Here is a 20,598-nt window from a genome sequence, read left to right as displayed (position 1 = left end):
CATAAGATTGTTCCGTAATATTTTATGTGTAACAAGCACTTCATATCGTATATTATTTTGTAAAATTTCATCATTTATATGTTTTTTTGTATTTATATGTTAACAGAATGAAGAGATGATCGCGAGTTTGCCAATCAACGGCGGCGGTAGCGGAGGGCCGGTGAGTCGTGTGGGTCGTGGATTGGCCCTTCATAGGTCTAACTCCAGTTTGGAGCTTCCGCATAGTCCGGATCCTGCTTCCCGGGTGCCAGAAACACCTCTCAGGAGAGAATATGGATCTCACGGTACGAGTCGAACTTCTTAGGTATTTTCCAAGACTTAAAAGACTGGCAAAAATAAATCGTTCTTTATTTTAAAGAAAGTAATGGAAAGTCATTTTATACAAGAATAATTTATTATTTCTTTTTGCTGAATTTTATAATTCGGAAAAAGGTATTTTATATATAATAATATAATTTTGATCTCAATTTTCCGCGGCATTTTAACATTGTTTTTTATAAAACTTGTTTTTTTATGTACAATAAGTTAAAAGTATTGCATATCACTTATAGAGACAACAAAAACATTATTTAATAAACAAAAATATATGTAAATATTATCAAATTATATTGCTGTTTTATTGCTGTTATTTTAGGCTTAATTTTATTAACTTTAATAATTTAATTTTAATAATTTTACAAACATGAACAAAACAACTAGAGAAAAAAGATAAAATATTTATTTATTTTCTGTATTTTTTTTTAAGTGATATAATATTTTTGACCGATAATCATTGCATAAACGTTGCATAAGTTTCGATTTTAACCTGTTGTAGGGAGCATCGACGTAGTGGCGCAGTCCATTACAGCCGGCGAGAACTTCTTCGCTATACTGCAGGATTTCCAACCGCCAGAGCAGCGCGGAATCATCGCCAGCGATTATCTGCGTCGCGTTCATCAGCAGGACGGAAACCAACCACTGGACGTCGACGAGGTTTGCGGTCCGACCGGCGCCGGGTCCAGTCCGAAGCTACGACTAAAGCTGAACAGACTGTGGGGCGGTAAACCACCGCGGGCGATGGAAGAGACGTGCACCAGCCCGATGGTGTCGGCCGACGTAGAGGAGCGTCATCGGAGACGCGCGTTCGCCCACTACGACTGTCAATCGTTGACGGCGAACCTGGGCTACGCCGCGAAACTCCGGGGAATTCTCTTGGCCAGGAGAAGAAACACGGCCACCGGAGCGTCCGCCGCCAGTGCTCTGAGAGCCTCCACCCCCGACGAGACTCCCGAGGAAGATGCCGGTGATGGAAAAGGTGCGTTGAAAAGGATAAAGAAATATGACAAGATAGAAGCTAAAGATCCATCGAGCGATTCGCTTTCTCTTTGGAGGATCTCACTTGTAACTGTTTGCGGTTTCAGGCAATGATCTATTAGAGCCGTGTCCCTTCTTTCGCAATGAGATCGGCGGCGAGGGAGAACGCGAGGTTGGTCTTACTCGTTGCTCCCATGGCAATGGAATTCACAGACCGCCGTTGTCCTATGGTGTTTCCGTCCTGGAACCGCCGCCCGGCGAGACCCTATGGAAGCACACTTGTCCGATGCAGAAACGACCCCTGCCCATCGAGAGCGTTGACGAGGGGGCCCATTATTATCGACGATACTTCCTCGGTAAGCGAACCAAGATACATAAATCTTTTGTTGCATTGCATAAAGAATTTTCGCCGAGTTAATAATTGCATACTGCATGCATTACACAAAATTAATCTAATTACCTAACTTTTTAAAAATATATAAAACTGATAAACTAAAATTGATAATTTTTTACCTAAACATAAAGTTCATACTATAAATTTTTAGAAATTAAGTAAAAAGATTTACAAACATTAATGTGAAAAATTTTGCAAAGCTTTTGATCACTTGTTCGAGCACAATGTAAAGAGAAGGAAATATTCTGCCGCAGGACGAGAGCATCAGAACTGGTTCGGAATGGAGGAACAGTTGGGACCGGTGGCCATCAGCATTCGCAAGGACGTCAATCAGTATCGCGTGATCGTGCGCACATCAGAGTTACTGACGTTGCGCGGTTCCGTGCCCGAGGAAGCTCTCGGCATCAGGCCACAAGGCCGGCCGCCTACGAGGGAGCTCTTGGAGTTGGTTGCGCCGGAAGTGCAGATGGGCTGCCTGAGGCTTGGCACGCCCGCCGCTGAGGAAGCGCTGGCCAGATTGGACGAGCAGGGATTATCTAGCAGATACAAAGTCGGCGTCCTGTATTGCCGGTCCGGCCAAAGGACCGAGGAAGAGATGTATAACAATCAACATGCTGGTCCGGCCTTCCTGGAATTCTTAGACACTATCGGTACGTTATTCTTCGTTGCAACATGTTTAGTTTTATACAATATTTGAAGTCAATGTGTAAATTCTCAATGTAATGTCTCAAAAAATTATAGCGAAGAATACTAGAGTTTTTGCTGACGCTAGAAATTTAAAGCATATGCTTTCGGTGAATAGAAATTATTGAAGATATATTAAAGAGATATATGAAGAATATCGGGAGTAATGAATTTTTTCTATTATTTATAAATGTTAAGAATATTTATGGTTTTATTTTAGCAGAAATTCTTTATCTTCACTTTTTAACAAGAGCATCTATTTACTTTTACTAATTCGGACCATGTTAAAAAATTACCGCTTTAATTCAGAGTGATTTCCACTTATTATTATCTATTAGGACATATTTCTTAGTAATAAGAATGTTTTTATGGAAGATATACGCATTAACAAGCGAGTTAACAAAGTTTAATGAACCGGGAAACCTCTCTTCGTAAGTCGATGAAATTATTCTCTCGTAAACATCGAATAAAAGTAAGAGAGAAGATTTATACATGATCTTATACGTGATTCTCACTGATGCTTCACGGATAGTTTGAGACGTTTTATCGCTGATTAACCGATTCAATGTTTCGAAATGATTTTATCTAATGTACTTCATAAAGTTAATCATCCGCGAACGCGTGCACGTAATTTCGCGGTCGGACATCGCGAATCGTTGCCTTGGTTATCCCTATTAACGGGTTACTGTTGTTACTTTCTAAAAGAGAAACGCGTGTTCTATCTTTTTTTCAAGTGTTGTTGCTTTATGCGCCGCTTCCGCGGGCGTCAAATCGATGGTTATCTCGATATTTAATTTGTGGAACGCAAACACGCGTTCCTGCGTAATCTTCAAAATAAAGAAAACAACTAGACTTATATAACATTTTCTTTCTTAAATAATGATATATTTTTTATATTTTCTCTCGAAAAGATATGATCGCGTTGTTTCCAAGAAACATTCTTTTAACATAGTAATTATCCATTACTAAACCGCGAAAAGCAAAATTGATTATGTCGCTTGATGTGCGAATGCAAGCATTGGAGGAAGTCGAAGACACGTAACGAGACGGCCGACAATTCCTGGGCCGCGCGCCGGGCAATTGAGATAATTGCGGGTTTTTCATGTGACAGGCCAAAGAATAAGACTGCGAGGATTCGAGGGTTACAAGGCCGGGCTGGACACCAGAACCGACTCGACGGGTACGCACGCAGTAGCAGCGACGCATCGCGGAACGGAAGTCACCTTTCACGTGTCCACCATGCTACCCTTCACGCCTAATAACCGGCAACAGCTGCTGAGGAAAAGACACATCGGAAATGACATAGTCACGATAGTATTTCAGGTACAGTTCCACGGTAACATCGTAAATTAAAGCCGCGCGATTACGCAATCGTGTAATGAGCACGCGAAGCGTGGATATGACGCACAGCTCTTGACGACGGACTAGATTTATTGTTGCAACCTGTTCGCACACCGAGAGCAGCGCATGAGACATCGCAATTATGTTTGAGAATGAATCATTATTTAATTTTCCATTGCAATCAGATTCTGAATTGCTTACGCTGAATTTACTTACGTCAGAATTTAAGAAATGATTTATAGATGTCGATGACGTTTTCAACTTTGATTAAATGAATCAAACGAGTATATTGAAGTTGTTTATTGCAGGGATGGGAAAGTTACTTTTCAAAAGTAACTCGTTACCGTTATTAGTTACTTATTTTTAAAAATAACTAGTTACCGTTACTGTTACTTCAAAAGTAACGATTCGTTACTTTTCCCTTTTTTTACTTTTAATGTTAAAACAAGATAGAATTAAATAAAAAATTTACTTTGGTAATATTTTTTATTAAAATATTAATAAAAGCAACAATTTTTTTATTTTAAATTTACAAAACTGTAAAAAATTTAAAGAGATATAGATTTTAAAGCACTTAACATGTAACTTCACATGTAAATAAAAAAATTTTAATTTCCATTAAATTTATAAATACAGCTAAATTTACATTCTTTTTGTGCACTCTCGTCCGATATTACGTCAAACTTAAAAGCTGGCCAATCACATCCATTCCTCAGAAGAATGGAATAACTGTGATTGACCAATGATGTCATTAATCGCTCTCAGAGGTGTCTGTGAAGCCGGCACGACAATCTAAGAATTTCAAAAAAATACTAAGAGTTCTGATAGCACTTTTTATAGTTCTACAGTTCCTGAAAATTAATAAATAATTAAATAATTATTTATAAAATGGTAAACGGTCGGAACTCTGCGCAAAAATGTTTCTAAAGGATAGAACTCTTATAGAACTGTCCAGAACTGCCGTTAAAACTAGGGAAAATCATCAGCACGACACATTTTCATTAAGTGTCGTGCTGGTCAAGAACATTAAAAATTCATAAAAAATTATTAATTTTTGGAATATCGATCTGAAATTGCATATATAGGCTGAACTATAGCAGAACTATCGGAAACTTACTAAAAATAATAATATTCAACGCGTTTTGGTATTTTAGAGGGAAGAGTGTCGTGCTAGATTCGCGAAGTTAGCACATTTTTTCGATTTCGAGTTTTTAATATAAAGAATGCGGAACTTTTTTTAATTTTTATCAGGAACTGTAGAACTATGAAAAGTGCTATCAGAACTCTTAGTATTTTTTTGAAATTCGTAGATTGTCGTGCCAGCTTCACAGACACCTCTCAGAGCAATAAATTTCATCCGAAGTATTATCGAATTTTATATGAATGTCAGTCGATGACTAAAAATTGAATATGACAGAAATACGATGTCATAAGTATTTTCAAAATATGAAAAGTAACGGTAAAAGTAACTGTTAAAATCGTTATCGTTACTAAAGAAATGTAACTACGTTATCATTACAGTTACAGAAAAAAAAATGTAATGCCGTTACCAGTCCGTTATCAAAAAAAGTAACTATAACGGTAACAGCGTTACAAGTAACGCGTTACTTCCCAACCCTGGTTTATTGCATGATAAAAGCTTAATAATCTTGCAATTGCTGCGTATTTTTAGGAACCTGGTGCATTACCGTTCAGTCCACGAAGGATACGCTCTCAGTTTCAACACGTATTTATCATTGTGCGAGCCATAAATCCTTGCACCGATAATACGCAGTACAGCGTGGCGGTGTCCAGGAGCAAAGAAGTGCCCATCTTCGGACCACCTGTTCCGCAGGGTGCTACGTTCCCTAAAGGAAAGGCTTTCGTGGATTTTATTCTGGCCAAGGTCATAAACGCCGAAAATGCGGCTCACAGGTAGAATGTCGTGTCTTCTTCGGTTTTTATACGTCGATAAAATTAATCGAGCTGAATATATACCTTTCCTCAGGTCCGAAAAATTCGCCACGATGGCTACGAGAACGAGACAGGAATATCTGAAGGACCTGGCTACAAACTATACTAGCACTACAGTTGTCGACACCGGTCAAAAATTCTGTATGTCGCAAATTCTTTTAAAAAATTCGTTTTTTTTAACAATAATAGAGTAATAGGATATTTATACATTTTTAATTATATATGTTATTAAACATTTTTATGCGATTTATTTTCCAAACAATAAGCTAATTGTTTTGTTTAGTATATTAAATTTAATATATAAAAATGATTAATTAGATTAATTATAATTAAATTAAATTAAATTAAATTAAATTAAATTTAGATTAAATCGTAAAATCGTTGCAAGCATTTCTGAGATATATATTTTTTTTTTTTTTTGCGAAACAGCGATGCTCTCCTTCAGCAGCAAGAAGAAGACAACGGTACGACCGAGACTTTCCTGCGACGCGTCTCAGCGCGGCGCGATTTGCTGGCAGGTCATACTCGAGGATAGCAATCAGAACACAGATTGTTACTTAGGTATAAGCATAGACACCATCGTACTGATTGAGGAGCATTCCAGGCAGATAGTATTTGTCACTCCGTGCGTGAACGTGCTCGGATGGCACGCTCAAACAAACAGGTAATCATCTTTTAGTTTTTTTAATCTTGAAATTAATATTTTCATGCGCGTGCACGCACACACATATATTATTTCGAGACTTAACTTTTTTGATGTCAATAGAAAATTAAGTCCTTCAACGTTCAATCGCAATTAAATTCTGAAATCGATTGTTAAACGCGCAACCGCCACTTATTGCTTTACTGCATTATTCAAGATCAGTTTATCGTAAGAACCACTTGCGGACGATTGGAAATCGAACGACTGATTGCACTCTAACATTTTTGCTTTGCTCTGCGTCTCAGTTTAAGATTGTATCATCATCAAGGCGAATGCATCACCATACACGTACGTGGTGATTACGGCGAGAGGGACGAGTTAATGGAAATTGTGGCTCGGCTGCGCGCCGTAACTCAAGGTGCACCGGCCTCGGAATTGTCTTTGAAGAGAAACAGCCTTGGACAATTGGGCTTCCATGTTCAACCCGACGGTGTTGTGACGCAAGTCGAAAGTATGGGGTTGTCGTGGCAGGCGGGTCTAAGACAAGCCTCCAGGCTGGTCGAGATTTGCAAGGTGGCCGTATCGACCTTGAGTCACGATCAGATGGTTGATCTGCTGAAAACCAGCGCCCAGGTTACCGTCACTGTAATACCGCCAACCAACGACGGAAATCCGCGAAGGTATAGAATCTTGAATATTATATTCCCTTAATTAATTTATAGATTAATTAGTTTATAGATCAAATTTGGGATGAAATTATTTTAATAAACCTAACCCGATGTAAATGTCCTTATATTTTTATTTTTTCTATAAGTTTAAATCTCGCACAATTTTTAGTTTAAATAATAAAATTGCATTAAAATAAAACCGCGAGAAATTTTTTTCTTTAACTTAAATTATCGAAGGTATTAAATAGTTTCTGTAATTCTATTTTCTACACGATAGAGGCTGCACGTTGCAAAACTGCCATTATCTGTCGAATAATTACGAAGGAGATTATGAGAACGTGACAAGCGCAGATAATACGCCGAGTCAGCAAACGGCGATGTCGCATCAACGGCGATACGATCGATCGTTCAGCCCACCGCGATCGAGCAACAGCTCCGGGTACGGTACTGGATCAAGCTCTAGATCGTTCAACGATCCGCGGTTTCCGTTGGAGGGTACAATGACTAGCAGCAGTAGTGGACACAGTAGTGCCGATGATCGTTGGTGAGTGATTAAAAATGAGATCACATTAATCCTTCGCGATTTATCTAACATTGACAACAAATTGTTCCTTTTCGAACTGTCGATCGTTGAACGTGTAAAGTGCATGATATCCTCATCAAACTCAATCAATAATAAATGAATTAGATTAGAAAATGAATCGAAAGAAACAAGGTATTTATTTTTCTAGGTACGAGCTTTTAGAACCGCAAGATCAAGACGGCAATCATCGCACGGATGGTACGCCGCCTCCGTTACCAGCACGACAAAACTATCAAATGGTGACACCCAGCAAGTCTAGCCAGAAGAAGGACAAGTCTCATTATGCCAGCGCCAAACAGCTCGCGGATAGCTCAAAGCATCGTGATCATAATCATGAGCATTATATAAAAGAGAGCAATTATGTATCGTCGAAAATGATTCAAGACAATGCGCGTCATGAGAATTATCAGCGGCAGCTAGACAATGCGCATCGTGGTCAAGATCACGTGACGACGAATTATGTGAAATTGCAAAAGGAACGATACGAGATCAAACAAGAAAATTTGTATGCTTCTCAGAGAGAGCTCCATAAGAATGATGCACAGCATCATGGTGGCCATCCGAAGCTAAGTGTATCGAATTCACTGCCATTGACACATAATGCTGTTTACAGCCTGCCAAAATCAGGCAGCAACAACAATCTTGGCAGGTACAATGAATACGAACAATCTGGCGGCAAGTACGATTACGAGACACCTACAAAAGTGGACAGAAGTTCCAAGTACGAGATGCAGGAAGAAAAAGTGGTTGAGCGACCAGCAGCCAAGTACGAGCACGATATACGAGGATGTCACGAAAAAAGAATCGGCTATGAATATTCGGAGGATATTTATGACAAGAGAAACAGCAAATACGATCTAGAGTTGGCCAAATACGAGATGGAGTGTCAGCACGGTAACAATGAAAGGAAACACAACAACGATAGCCACAACGAACATAACCGAGAGTCCACGAAATACGAGATGTCGCATGATTTCAAAGTAGGCGAGAAAGTTACCTGCCTAAAGACTAGCATATCAGAGCGACCGGTGCATAAGGTAAACGTTGAATACCGACAATCGAAGGATTTTCCAGCGAGTCTGCCGCCGGAAGTTAGAATATCAGATGTCAATTGTCCGGAAGTAGCCACGCTGCCCAGCGAGGACGAGCTGTCAAACGGCTCTGGCAGCGTATCGCCCAGGCTGCGACGGGCCAACAAACATCGCGGCGGCAATCGCACTCCGTCTAGTGGCAGCTCCAGAAATCAGAGTCCTCGACCAAAACCGGGGATGAGAAACTCGCACAGAAATTCCGCGAATTTGACATCCAGCACGCTGCAGGAGGACCTCATGAGACTGATTAATCCCGATTACATTGCCGATGATAGCCAAATCGTTAATAATAATCTCGTAAATAGCGTGATGAACCCGAATCAAAATTCGAACAAGATAAACAATAATATGTTGGAGATTCAAAATAGATGCAGATCCAGGGAGAATTTGTGCGGCAATAGCGCATCTACCTTGAGCGTATTGCCCACGAATGGACAAGAAAATGGGAACAATGGATCGGAAGTGATCTTGACAATGGCCAGACCAGCCACAGTAATCTCCAACGCCAGCACTGCCTCAAGCCCTGCACCGAGCGAGAATAAATTGTCAAAAGAGGAAAGGTATGGAAAATTAGGGACTTAATAAAAATAATCTTACACACACATATTAAAATGGTGAAATAAAATAGATAACTTGTAGTGATTATTTGTTTTATAATGTAAACATTTTTCTTTAGATTATCACCACGTGTTACAAAGCCACTTCATCCGATCTCGAAACAGCACAATAATTTGACGCCGATCAAAGACACGAAAAATCACAACGATACGAATGTGGATTGTTGGAAGAATCAACATGCAGATTCCAACAGATCGATGAAGCAACACCCTCAAGAATGGTCCGATGATAGACTCATTGATGGATGCAATGCAAATACGTAAGTAATATAATGTAAATATATAAAATGACACGATGAACGCGATTAATGATAATATTAACATTTCTGCAGGAATTCCGTTTCGGACTTGCAATCTCATCTATCCACTCTCGAGCTGAGAATGGCGAGAGAGACACGTCTGCGATTGTCATTGGAAGACGAAGTGCGTCGATTGCGCGATGAAAATCGACGTTTACAGGAGTCCGAGAATCTACGACTCTCTTTGGAAGATGAGAACCGGCGTCTGAAGGACGAGAATCATGCAGCCGCGCAGCAACTCCGGCGTTTCACGGAATGGTTCTTTCAAACGATGGACCATCAATAATCAGTATAAAGATAAATTTAGGATGTTTTATTGTCCAATGATTATTTCAAACGATGAATCATCAATAAGCTATATTCTTGTTTCATTTCTAGTATCATAGAAATTATTTACAGAGAACAAAGTTTACGTATCTCTTTTTTTACTCAATTATTAAATCGATTGCATTTATTTCTACGATTTGTCGCATTGCTCGAATTGGAGCATAATTTTTGTAAGTGCAGTATTAACATGAACCGGATATGTAGATGTCAGTATAGTATGTCAGATAGTAGATCGATCAGAGACAATCGTAAGGGATTGCGAATGAGCATAAACAGCGTAAACAATTGTATCATTTGTAACTTTTCCCTCGATAGTCTTTGATATTTTGTATTATATAGATTCGTTAAGTTTTATTCGATTGTAAAGTATATAAGTTACCATCGTACTATTTTCTTGATCGAAGGATTAGTACGTTGCAACTAAGCTATCTATTTAGATCATCTTTCCCAAAACTAATTACTGTGCATCTGGATCGATCTTTAAGAGGACAGTGCACGTTAAAATATATAAACGTTTGAGTTTTACGGAAACGACCAAATGACCAAATATTATTAGAAAAGCTAAGGGTTATTATTTTAATTCTGTAATTTATTATGCCTTTTATATCAGTCACTTAGAGTATTAATGTAAGAATTTCGCACGTGCTAAAGCACGTCCACGAGCGCGAGACCCTCGTTGCGTCTCCGCCACGAATTTTTTCTTTTTAATAAGCGACAGAAAGCATGATTCCGACACAAAATGTACAAAATCGATATTCATTAAAAAACATAAATCAATCAATAAAGAGAAATATGTACTTCAATAACAATCTAATTCTTTGAAAAGGATCAAACATAGGATATATTTTTATGCTTTGTGACATAAAAACGCTTAAGAGCATTTTACATAACACATGATGATATATATATAAGAAATAGATCGAACAAGGATAGAGAATTAAACTATTGCCACCAGTTAGAATAAAATAGTTTATTGTAATCCACAGAAAAAAAACAAGACATTTCCATGATGCCTTAAGATCTGTCTGTCTCACTGTTACTGTCAGTTTAACAATTAGCTGCGGTTACACTCCCTTCTGCTTGAGACCGCGAGGACGTCGCCATATCGCGATATCGACAACAGTCCTTAATACTCGATACTACCGGATCTATAGCCTAGGATCCGGCCGACTTAGGATCGGATCGGATTATGCGTTTGGTATCCTTATAGATAAAAAGCTAGGCTCGCTGCCAGGCGATATCGCGATCCGGTGATTTATCCGGCTGGTTATCGCTATCTCATTGTGTCGCGATACATTTATCCTCCTGTTCGCATTACGAAAGAATATCGCGTGTTCTTTCCTTCTTTCATTCTTCTCTTCCCTATTATTTTATGACGCCCGTGGTTCCGGACAATCGATCTCGATCGCAATTATCATTATCGGTGTTATCCAGAGACAAGCAAAATATTACTCCATTCTTGCGAGCGTCATGTCTCGTCATGTTCTTCATATCTGACGGTCTATTATTTATGCGTTAAATCTGTATGTGTATGCATAATTAGTTCGCTTCTAATCTCTAGATCTATGTATACTGATGTCCAAGGACATCGCGATTACTGCGCCTTCTGAGAGAAAAGTGATTATGCGAGAGAATATTTGACTGCTTATAATCGAAACACTGTGAAGTAATATTTTACACAGCTCTGCATGTGTGTATAACGCTTATATCACCGAGGCTTCTCTTCGGTTTTGTTCGCTTAAGTACATGAGAAGTTATGCCTAGCAAGTGTAATTTACTCGTAGATGTAGATGTTTAAAACACTTGGACTTAGTTTTTATACTCTAATGTAGCATTTTTTTTTCTCTATACAACTCTAATTAACATATCCCCACATGGAAGTACATCTTCATTACGAAATTCTGAATGAGTTCATCAGCGTGAATAAATCTCGAAAACGTGAAGCACTTTACGGACGCAGAACGTAATCGGCGTAAAATGCTCAGACGTTAAAGAACTATTTTAATAAAACTTAACATCGTTAAATGCGCAAAGAATCTAAACACGTAATGGGTCATTCGTTGCAAGAGCTCTTCTTAACTGGCAAAACGTCGCGCGTCATTCATCTGTCATGGAAATTAATGAAACACGATGAGTCGAGCTAAAGCGGAAGAGATGTTGTCGTTCCGACAAGAACTTTGAGATTTCTACAATTGCGTTTTCTTGCCGGTTGTCTGAGTAAGCCAAACAACACATTAGTCCGAGAAACATTTTAAAGACATCTCTAGAAGAAGACGTTTACAAAAATTTAGAGTGTCTTTACAATGTCTTTCGGATATTTCTATTAAACTCGGAAGTCTTGTCATGTCGCGTATATGCCTGAAGTGCCAATCTCGTGCACCCAAAGCAATGAACAATGAGGTTCTTATTAAATATATCTCGTAGTTATATATATAGCGTTAAACGATAGTCGTGTTTAAGATTCCTTCTCGTACTAGAAGAGGCTCGCTTATGAATACGCGTCAGTGTCAAGGAAACGATAGCTACAAGCGGAATGAGTTGCGCATGACAAAAAGATTGATCGATCCTATAAAGCGCTCGTAAGGAGACTAACAGCGTAGCACGTGTCGAATCAGGCTATGAATCATGCACGTTCAGCAAGCGGGCATTATGGCACACAAGGATAAATAAAGATATCGGATGGATTGAATCAAGAGCACCGGTTCTTACATTACGAGGAGCAGAAACGCACAAGTGTTGAGATTATGTAACAAAAAATCTTACCGAGTAAAGAAATCACAAAATGAGTGCAGCTACGATATAGAATATTTTAGAAGAAATTCTCCTATGATACAAAATGTAAGATTTTATACATAATCTTTGCGCAACTAGTTTCATTTGATTTTGTCGGAAACTTGTTTTATACTTTTACACGTTATATACGCTTATTCGGTTGTAATAACATGATCAGCTACAATTATAGGTCATTTAACGGAATTTTGACGACAAAAATTCTCATTGCTAATATATAATTAAATATAAATGTTAATAAATATAAATATTAATGTTAATTAATTTAACAAAATATGCTCTGATAGAATCTTATATATAAAGTGAATCTTGTTATAAATAATTCCCATTGGCCATTTCAATTATTTCATCGTGATAAAAAGCGAAGCGACTTCGAGAAGAGAACGTATTTAAAAAAAGAGAAAGAGAGAAATATAATATATGGCGGATACTACTTTCTATTTACGGTAATACGGCATCAAGTTGGAAGTAAAAAGGGCACAGCATATAAGAAAGACGGAGATTAATCTACCGCGTACAGTTTTCCACATTCTACAAGATGTTTCACTTTCAAGTTTCAATATGGTGAACATTTTTGACGAATTTAAATCGATTTTTTTCTTCTCAACAATTTTTCACGAGAAATCTACTTTTATGAAAATTATTGTATTAAATATTAAAAGAATTAAACTTAAAGATTCAAATTTCATAAAATCACTCATCGATTGATCGTAGAAAAATTATAAAATATTTCGCAAATGTCGCTAATGTAATATTCCAGAAGAATACGTCGTTGAAACTTGCTGGGAGGAGAATGAAACATCTTGTATTTCGCAATTCCGAGCAATCGTTTACAAACGAAGGAGAAGACGCGACTGACAGAGAGGATCGCTCATGAATATCATGACAATCTTATCTGCCAAGTTTCGTAATCGTCTCATTTTCTCGGTTGCTCAAAGTCGCCACTCGTTTCACTCGCACGCAAGATTTGCCTGGTTCGTACGATTGATTCGGCCGCGCAATCCGGCCGAAAATTCCGGTGAAAGTCTACGAAAAGTATAATGCTTCACGATAAATCCGCCGATCATGCGGTTGCCATCGGGACGTTCCAGCGCGAATATTACATTCTGATTTTCTACGCTCGCAAACATTACCGATAATACGTCGATTCGGAGGGCGCGTCCTCCGTTAAATACAAAAATACTGTTCTGATGCACCATATCTTCTCACCTATTATCCCTACCATTATGCACATTATAATCCCTGTAGTCTTTAACGCTCCGTTATCGTGGACGAGGAAAGAATACTAACACACGTAAGAGTATAACGGGTATATGTGTGTGTGTTTGTGAGAAAAAAGAAAAATTATCGCAAAAGTATCGTCGAATTGCGATTGCGAGAGGCTCATCCATTCTCTTTGTTTTTTTTGACAAAGCATGGTTCATTTCCGGAGAGTCATATCGCGCGATTTTTTCTATTTCAAACCTGGTTGCACCAACGTTGGTTTTATAAATACTAAATTTCCTGTAAAATATTATCATAACTTTGACAATCGCCAGCTTAGAGTAGTAATATATGTATCGATTATAATGATTAAAAAATTGTAAAATGTATTCTACAAAAAGTGTCAAGATGACATTTACCATGATCAACAAAGTAATTCCTCCAGACAGTAGTCTCCCGTTGAGAACTACTGTTTCTTGCAATTGCCTTTGAGTAGATAATTATGCATTAAATTTCCAGCAATGTGGGCTATGTAGATTCAACTTTCCTGGAAAAAAGCCCACTGTTAATTGAACCATCGTCGGTGCAACTCAGCAACTCGATAGACGCCAAGAGAGACGATATATACGATGCTATACGTTGAGAAAGAGAGACTATAACGCTATAGCACAGCGTTAATAATAAAAAAAGGAGCGAAGATGCCTTTAACGAAAACGATCGTCGATGTACAACATCGTTCTTCAGAAGAATCTTGCGTGAATTTTGGTTTGCGCGCGTCGGGCAACGGACTGTCAACTGCGTATTCCATGTTCCTTAATTAACATACATAACTACGGTCGTTTAATTAATCTTTTTTATAGTCGCGGCGCGGCGTGAAGCAAAATCCCGTCCCTTACCGCGCCGTTCGTTTCTTTCATATAAACTACGGTTATTAAATCATATAATTACATATATATATACTTTGTGTTGTGTTTTATATATATATAATATAATATATGTATATAGTATATATTCAGCATCACAGTAAGATAGCGCCCTTCATTATTAAGTTATCGTCGATCAGCTCGGACCGTTATATTTTCATTCCTGTCAACAACATAGTCTACAACAATCCGCTTAAACATCGTCAAAGACTCCTCGAGTTTTTACGTAGTGTGAACAGGTGACGAACACATCCATCACCCGCGAAAATCCGAGAGAGTAACGGGAGAGTATTAATTAAATGTCGTGTATAAATCGTAATAATAGCCAAAGAACTGGCTAACTACCAGTTTTTTTTTTTCGCGATTAATAAAACGTGATCGCAACGCGAGTCGCCGTTCTATTTTTTCAATTACGTCAGATTCACAAACGAATGATGGACAAATCATGGACGTAGTATACATGGTCAAAAAAGTGGAGCCAACATTTAGAAAAACACAGATAATCTAGCCCCTCTGTTCTTTCTTTGTCTCTTTCTGCGCAGATGAATTGCAAAAAAACAAAAAGAAAGAGAGAGAGAGAGAGAGAGAAAGGAAACGAGCCCCTCTATTCTCGCTCTTTCTAGATGTTGGTTTCACTCAATTAGACGGCAAAAGGGCATTCAGAGTCCATGTATTACAACGTCCATGGGACAAACGAATCTCTAGAGCACGCGAATGAGAGCACCACAAACAGGTCTCAGTTCTCATCGTCGGACAAGTGTACGCGTTCTTACACTAAGAAGGAAGAGAGATTGATGAAACGACGCGCAATCTGCGATACTGACTGATCTGTGATCGCGCACGCTTCTATTTTTTTTTTCACGCCAAGTAAAATCGCGATGTCATCTCGCATTCGGACGATTCAGATTCAAAGATGACGCACTGTCTAACGCACTGTCATTCCGCCCCTATCGACAAACAGTAAAATAGAGAGGTCCTTACAAATATACATAGTCTTACAATTATATACTCTGAAAATAAATAGTTATAAAAATAAGCGAGAATTTTATGCTTAAAATACCTTAAGGTAAGAACTTAATTAGTTTGCACCACATACGGAGTGGAATGTGTTTTCCTTTCTAGAACGTACAAGCGTAATTCTAACAGAAGTTCAACTACTACCAAGTGTAAAAAACATTAACGGCAACTTGTCAATCATAATTATCGATAGTGCAATAGCTCGAATAGAAAAAAAACGTGAATCAATAAATAAGAGTGCAACAAGAGATTACAGACAAATATGTCAAAGTGACGATCACCGAGAGAATTAGTCGGCGGCATCGTCGGCTAATATAATTCATAAGAATAAATAACTGTGCTCCAAAAAGATTGGTTTACCCGCGGAGACAGATTAGGTACAATATTCGATTCTTTCTTTCTCCCTCACCTTCTTCTTCCCTCTTTTCCCCTACCATCCCCTTACATCGCAAGTCACAGCTCTACGCACTGTGGAAGAATCAAGAGTGATATTTACACGCAAAATATTCGAATCGTTGACGATCGCGAGACAGCTCGCGATCTCTCGTCCGTTAACTTATAGCGGGGAAAACTTTTTTGTACTTTTCTACAAATTTTCTCTCCGTGCCTCTACTTTACACGCTATATATATCTAACGGCGATAGATCCCCGACGGTAACGTAAACGTTGCCTCGCAAGTACCACGCGATCTCGTTGCAAAACGAGAGGAGCACCGTGGAGGGCTTCGTTCAAATTAAACGGCACGAAATTCATCACGACGCTCTCGAGAGTTGAGATTTCGGAGGAGTCCGAGGACGATTCGCGTCCCACAGAGATACATCGGCGGAGAACACCGAGAGCGAGGAAAGTCGGTGTATACCTTAATGACTGTTTTGACAGCAAACCACGCTGGATGGCCGGCCATTGCGTCTCGCATCTGTTCGAGCTCGCCGAGAGCGGGGAGTCGACCCCGTCAAGTGTGGTGGCACTTTCAATATTTCACTATACCGAAACGTCGGTCAAAGATCTTATACTATTCACGGCGCGTCCTCTTGGGACGCTGACTGACTCCCACGTCATCGCTGCCGCGCGACTTCTTACCGATTTGTACCTGACTTTGCGCCGTCAGTTGCAACGAGATCGCGTGGGTGTTGAGTTTCTCCGCCAGCAGGAGATCTTTGAGACCCTTCATCTTTTGGCTGTACAGCGTTATCTTCGGCTTCTCATTCTCGGAGTCCGTCTTTACTTCGGGCTCGACGCGCAGCTTCTCCTGAGAGGTGGAAGGCGCCGGTGGCAAAGTGTCGTCCGGTGGCGCGACGAACGGCTCGCCCCCGCCCTGCAGCAAGTAATCTCTGTTAAGTATCTTCTCGCTGCAGGCCGCCGTCAAGGCTTGAATACTAGGATGCGTCGATGCCGAATTGGAGGGCACTTTGGACTCTAGACTCTTGATTAGATCTCGCGCCGCGTTACCCCGTTCCTTGGTCTTGCAGTAATTGTTGTTGTTGTTGTTCAGCGTCTCCTCGGGACTCGTCTCCCTCTTTTGCGCCTCTTCCTTCTGTTTGCTCTCCGTTTCGTAGCATTCTATGACGACTTGTGCGCGTATACTGGCATCGAACTTTGAAATTGTGTTCACCAGCGGCCGAGCCCAACCTATGTGCAGCACGGGAGTGTTGGCGCCCTCCTCCCACTGGCAAATACCGTCGTAAAATCTCAACAGGTATGCGAAGCAACGTGGTTGCCGCAGCAAGCGCTCATCGACGCGTACCGTGTGTGGTATCAGTTCGTTGGCGATCTCTAGCAGTTCCTTATATATCTCTCCGTCGTCCCGGGAATAATCATATCTAAATTTGTAATAAACACATATCAACAAAGCAATACATAATATATATATTCACTGTCAGTGATATGTTCAAAGGTATACATGTGATTGCAGCTAATGTGTTTTAAACATTTAAGCAAAAAAACTAGGAAGAAAATCAGATACTTACTTTCGCAGAACATCGGCGCCATCAGCCCATGATGCAAATGCATTCACATATAATTTGTGCCGATATAGATACCCTCCTTGGTAAGTGTATGGATAGACATGCGCGTTTGCGTAAAATTTTCTCGCTGACCTTACAGCCTCCTATAGAAATATTACATTTTAGAATATGAAGAAAAAGTTTCGTTACTCAATATTGAAGTATAATAAACCTGAAAAAGATTTATTGGTGGTGGTCTCCCTGGTGTAGGCGCAGCCTCCTCCAATTCAGCGAGATTACCCAATGCCATAGGATATTTCGCTAAATGACCCAAGTCATACAGCAACCACAATAGTTCTTGCTGAACCAATCCCACTTCGACCGCATCAGTAGTTGCATTTAGACTAGGATTGATGGCTGATACTATAGTAGCCACTTCCAGAGCACGATTGCACACCATTGCTTGACCGTTTAAGTATAACCATGATCGAGATGCTATACCAGGCTCCACTGGCTGTCCACGTTTATCCTCGTTTCCCTTACCTGGTACAAATTATAAATGCTGCGTTTACTCTTAATTTAAAATTAGAAGAGATGTAGAATCTAACAAAAAGAAGTACTTTATGCTCTTTCAAGGCTCTATATATAACGTACCATGCCATGTGACTTCTGCTGTCTCCGTTCCATCCTCTCCGTACACAACCCATGCATGATCCTCCGACATGGCGAGATGTACATCCTTGAATCCCAAGACCTGACACCCAGCCACCACAGCGAAGGCGACTCCGTAACAGTCCAGCTTGTTCGCAGTCAAGTAACTGTAGAGACTCTGCAGATGCGCGCGGTCCTTGTAGTAGCTCCTCGTAAGCGAGTTCCATATCACGTCCGACACCTTCTTGACGAGCTCTCTGGTAGCGTACTTGGTGTCATAGACGGTAAGATCAACGGCGCCCTTGATCACCGCGTGAAACTTATCGTAGAGCGCCTCGGCGATGTGGTACTCCACGGCCGGCAGCATCGGTTCGTCGTAGACGGTGTTCTCCTGCGCGGCGAAGACGCGGTTGCACGTCAGCGAGTTCTCGACCGCGCCGACGAGGATCGAGAGCAACGCGAGATCCGGCTCGGCGCTGTTCTCCAACTGATTCTTGAAGATCTCCACGATCGCGGGGATGCTCCGGATCGGGAACAGGGCCCTGTCCCTGTCATGAAAGCCCGCCATGTCGCGTAAAAGGCCCGCCGATAACTGGGAGACGGCTGGGGACGGCACGCACTCGCGCAAACGACGGTGGCGGCCGAGTCGTCGAGATCTACGACGCCCGAGTCAGGCCCGTCATAGCCGGGGCTCTATCCCGCTTCGGCCGGCGACGGCTTCTGACAGAGATCGCGCGCGCAGAGGATACGCAACGGACGGTGGTGCCCCACGTCGTGGCCGCCGACTCGTCGTCGGTCAACGCGCGCGCGTTACTCCGATCCGCCAGTGAACGTTGCCCGCGATGCGCGGATCCCTCGCATCTCCGCACGCACGACAAAAGCCGCGGCGACTGCTGCTGCTGCCGCTGCCGCTGCCCGCTGCTGCTCCCTCTTCCCTTCCCTCTCACCCGCCCGCGCCCTCTGTCACTCGCTCGCTCGCTCGCTCCCTCTCGCGCTCTCTCTCTCTCTCTCTGACAGCGCGTCGCGCGGAGCGTTTCCATTCGACCGTCGTCGCGCCGCGCTACGGTCAGGGATGGAAGCCGGTAGAATTTTCGACGGGTTGCGATTTTCGACGCAATACACACGGGAAAAATAAAGGACAAGGCAATCGGGCCAATCAACCTGCCGCTTTTTCGGAAATAATAGATATGCGAAAACATAACGGGAGATTGATTACCGCGTCGCGCCGTCACGTATACAAGAGCCATTACGTCAATTGCTTCTCCATTGTAACGAATGAATGAAGACAAATGTTGCCTTTTTTTTACCTTTTTGCGTTCTCAAGCGAAAATTGAAACCGATGAAATTTTTGATGGAGTTTGCTTCTCCGGTGCGGTGCATGAAAGGGGATATATCTCCCCCGCGATATAATCGAGGCGTCTCCATTGTAACGAATAAAGATATCTAGAGCTGAAAAATATACTTTACGAAGCTAAAATTGAAACCAATTATGTTTGCGATAGATATAGAGACGACAAAAATTTCTGTAAAAATCGAAAGCTGAAACCGATAGAATTTTTGTAAATTTAATTCCTTATAATATAAAACAAATCCTGATTATAAAAATATAGATTAAAGAAGACAGAATTTATACATATTAGATATGAAAAAAAAAACTAATTTTTTTTACTATATTAATTTCCTCAAAACACTTCGTTTTCTATCAATACGAATATATCAGATAAAATTCACATATAAATTTAAAAAACTTGAATAATAGTTTCAGGATATATACATATATGTCTATATCGTTATACGAGAATAATTCTGTTAATCGTATCGAGCTCTATACATATTGGAGTTGGAATGAGCCTTCAAGGGTTGGGGAATGACCCAATTCGTAGAAAAGGATGCACATATACCAGGTGGATAGCTATCCTTGTCAGGGATTCGCTGGTTAGTCCATGCTAATATCATGGTCAAAAACATTGACTTACGTATAAACTTTACAAATCAGGAGAAAAATAAGAATAATTCACAACCATTTTCAATTTCACTATTTTTTAAATTCGTAAATAAAATAAAAACACTTTTGGGAAGCTACTTTTTATCGCCTGTAATAAATATCTGATGAGAAATGTCTTTTAATTCAGATTATTAATGTAAAAAGAGACAGAAAGCCATCCAAGAATGTGTATG

At 40.3% G+C, this 20,598-nt stretch overlaps 2 protein-coding genes across 4 annotated transcripts in view; one reads left to right on the top strand and one right to left on the bottom strand.

Moving 5' to 3' along the window:
* LOC145964262 (signal-induced proliferation-associated 1-like protein 2) overlaps window positions 1-10,728 on the top strand; it is a 65,003-nt gene extending 54,275 nt beyond the window's left edge. The window contains exons 2-14 of one of the 3 annotated variants that reach the window (XM_083086814.1): window positions 107-284; window positions 815-1,294; window positions 1,401-1,649; window positions 1,942-2,337; window positions 3,483-3,694; window positions 5,385-5,626; window positions 5,700-5,806; window positions 6,095-6,329; window positions 6,614-6,988; window positions 7,254-7,415; window positions 7,708-9,210; window positions 9,327-9,527; window positions 9,600-10,728. In XM_083086814.1, the coding sequence (XP_082942940.1) occupies window positions 107-284; window positions 815-1,294; window positions 1,401-1,649; window positions 1,942-2,337; window positions 3,483-3,694; window positions 5,385-5,626; window positions 5,700-5,806; window positions 6,095-6,329; window positions 6,614-6,988; window positions 7,254-7,415; window positions 7,708-9,210; window positions 9,327-9,527; window positions 9,600-9,852 (4,593 nt within the window). In that variant the 3' untranslated portion in view covers window positions 9,853-10,728. Of the gene's footprint in view, window positions 1-106; window positions 285-814; window positions 1,295-1,400; window positions 1,650-1,941; window positions 2,338-3,482; window positions 3,695-5,384; window positions 5,627-5,699; window positions 5,807-6,094; window positions 6,330-6,613; window positions 6,989-7,253; window positions 7,521-7,707; window positions 9,211-9,326; window positions 9,528-9,599 lie in introns of all 3 variants that reach the window. The other 2 variants (XM_083086813.1, XM_083086815.1) reach the window with 2 other exon arrangements.
* Window positions 10,729-10,848: 120 nt separating this feature from the next.
* On the bottom strand, window positions 10,849-19,355 carry Mnn1 (menin 1). The gene is made up of 4 exons (XM_083086812.1): window positions 18,424-19,355; window positions 18,002-18,312; window positions 17,794-17,933; window positions 10,849-17,646 (listed from the first exon to the last, which is right to left on the bottom strand). Exons 1-4 carry the CDS (start codon window positions 18,986-18,988, stop codon window positions 16,839-16,841), a joined length of 1,824 nt encoding a protein of 607 aa, XP_082942938.1. The 5' UTR covers window positions 18,989-19,355; the 3' UTR covers window positions 10,849-16,838.
* Between the last annotated feature and the right edge of the window lie 1,243 nt (window positions 19,356-20,598).

This window comes from Camponotus vicinus, unplaced genomic scaffold (genome assembly GCF_025532165.1).
Source record: "Camponotus vicinus isolate PSW18456_S1 unplaced genomic scaffold, iyCamVici1.0 SCAF_13, whole genome shotgun sequence".
Classification (NCBI taxonomy): domain Eukaryota; kingdom Metazoa; phylum Arthropoda; class Insecta; order Hymenoptera; family Formicidae; genus Camponotus; species Camponotus vicinus.
The sequence above is the reverse complement of the archived record's forward strand: the minus strand, read 5'-3'. Positions and strand labels throughout refer to the sequence as shown.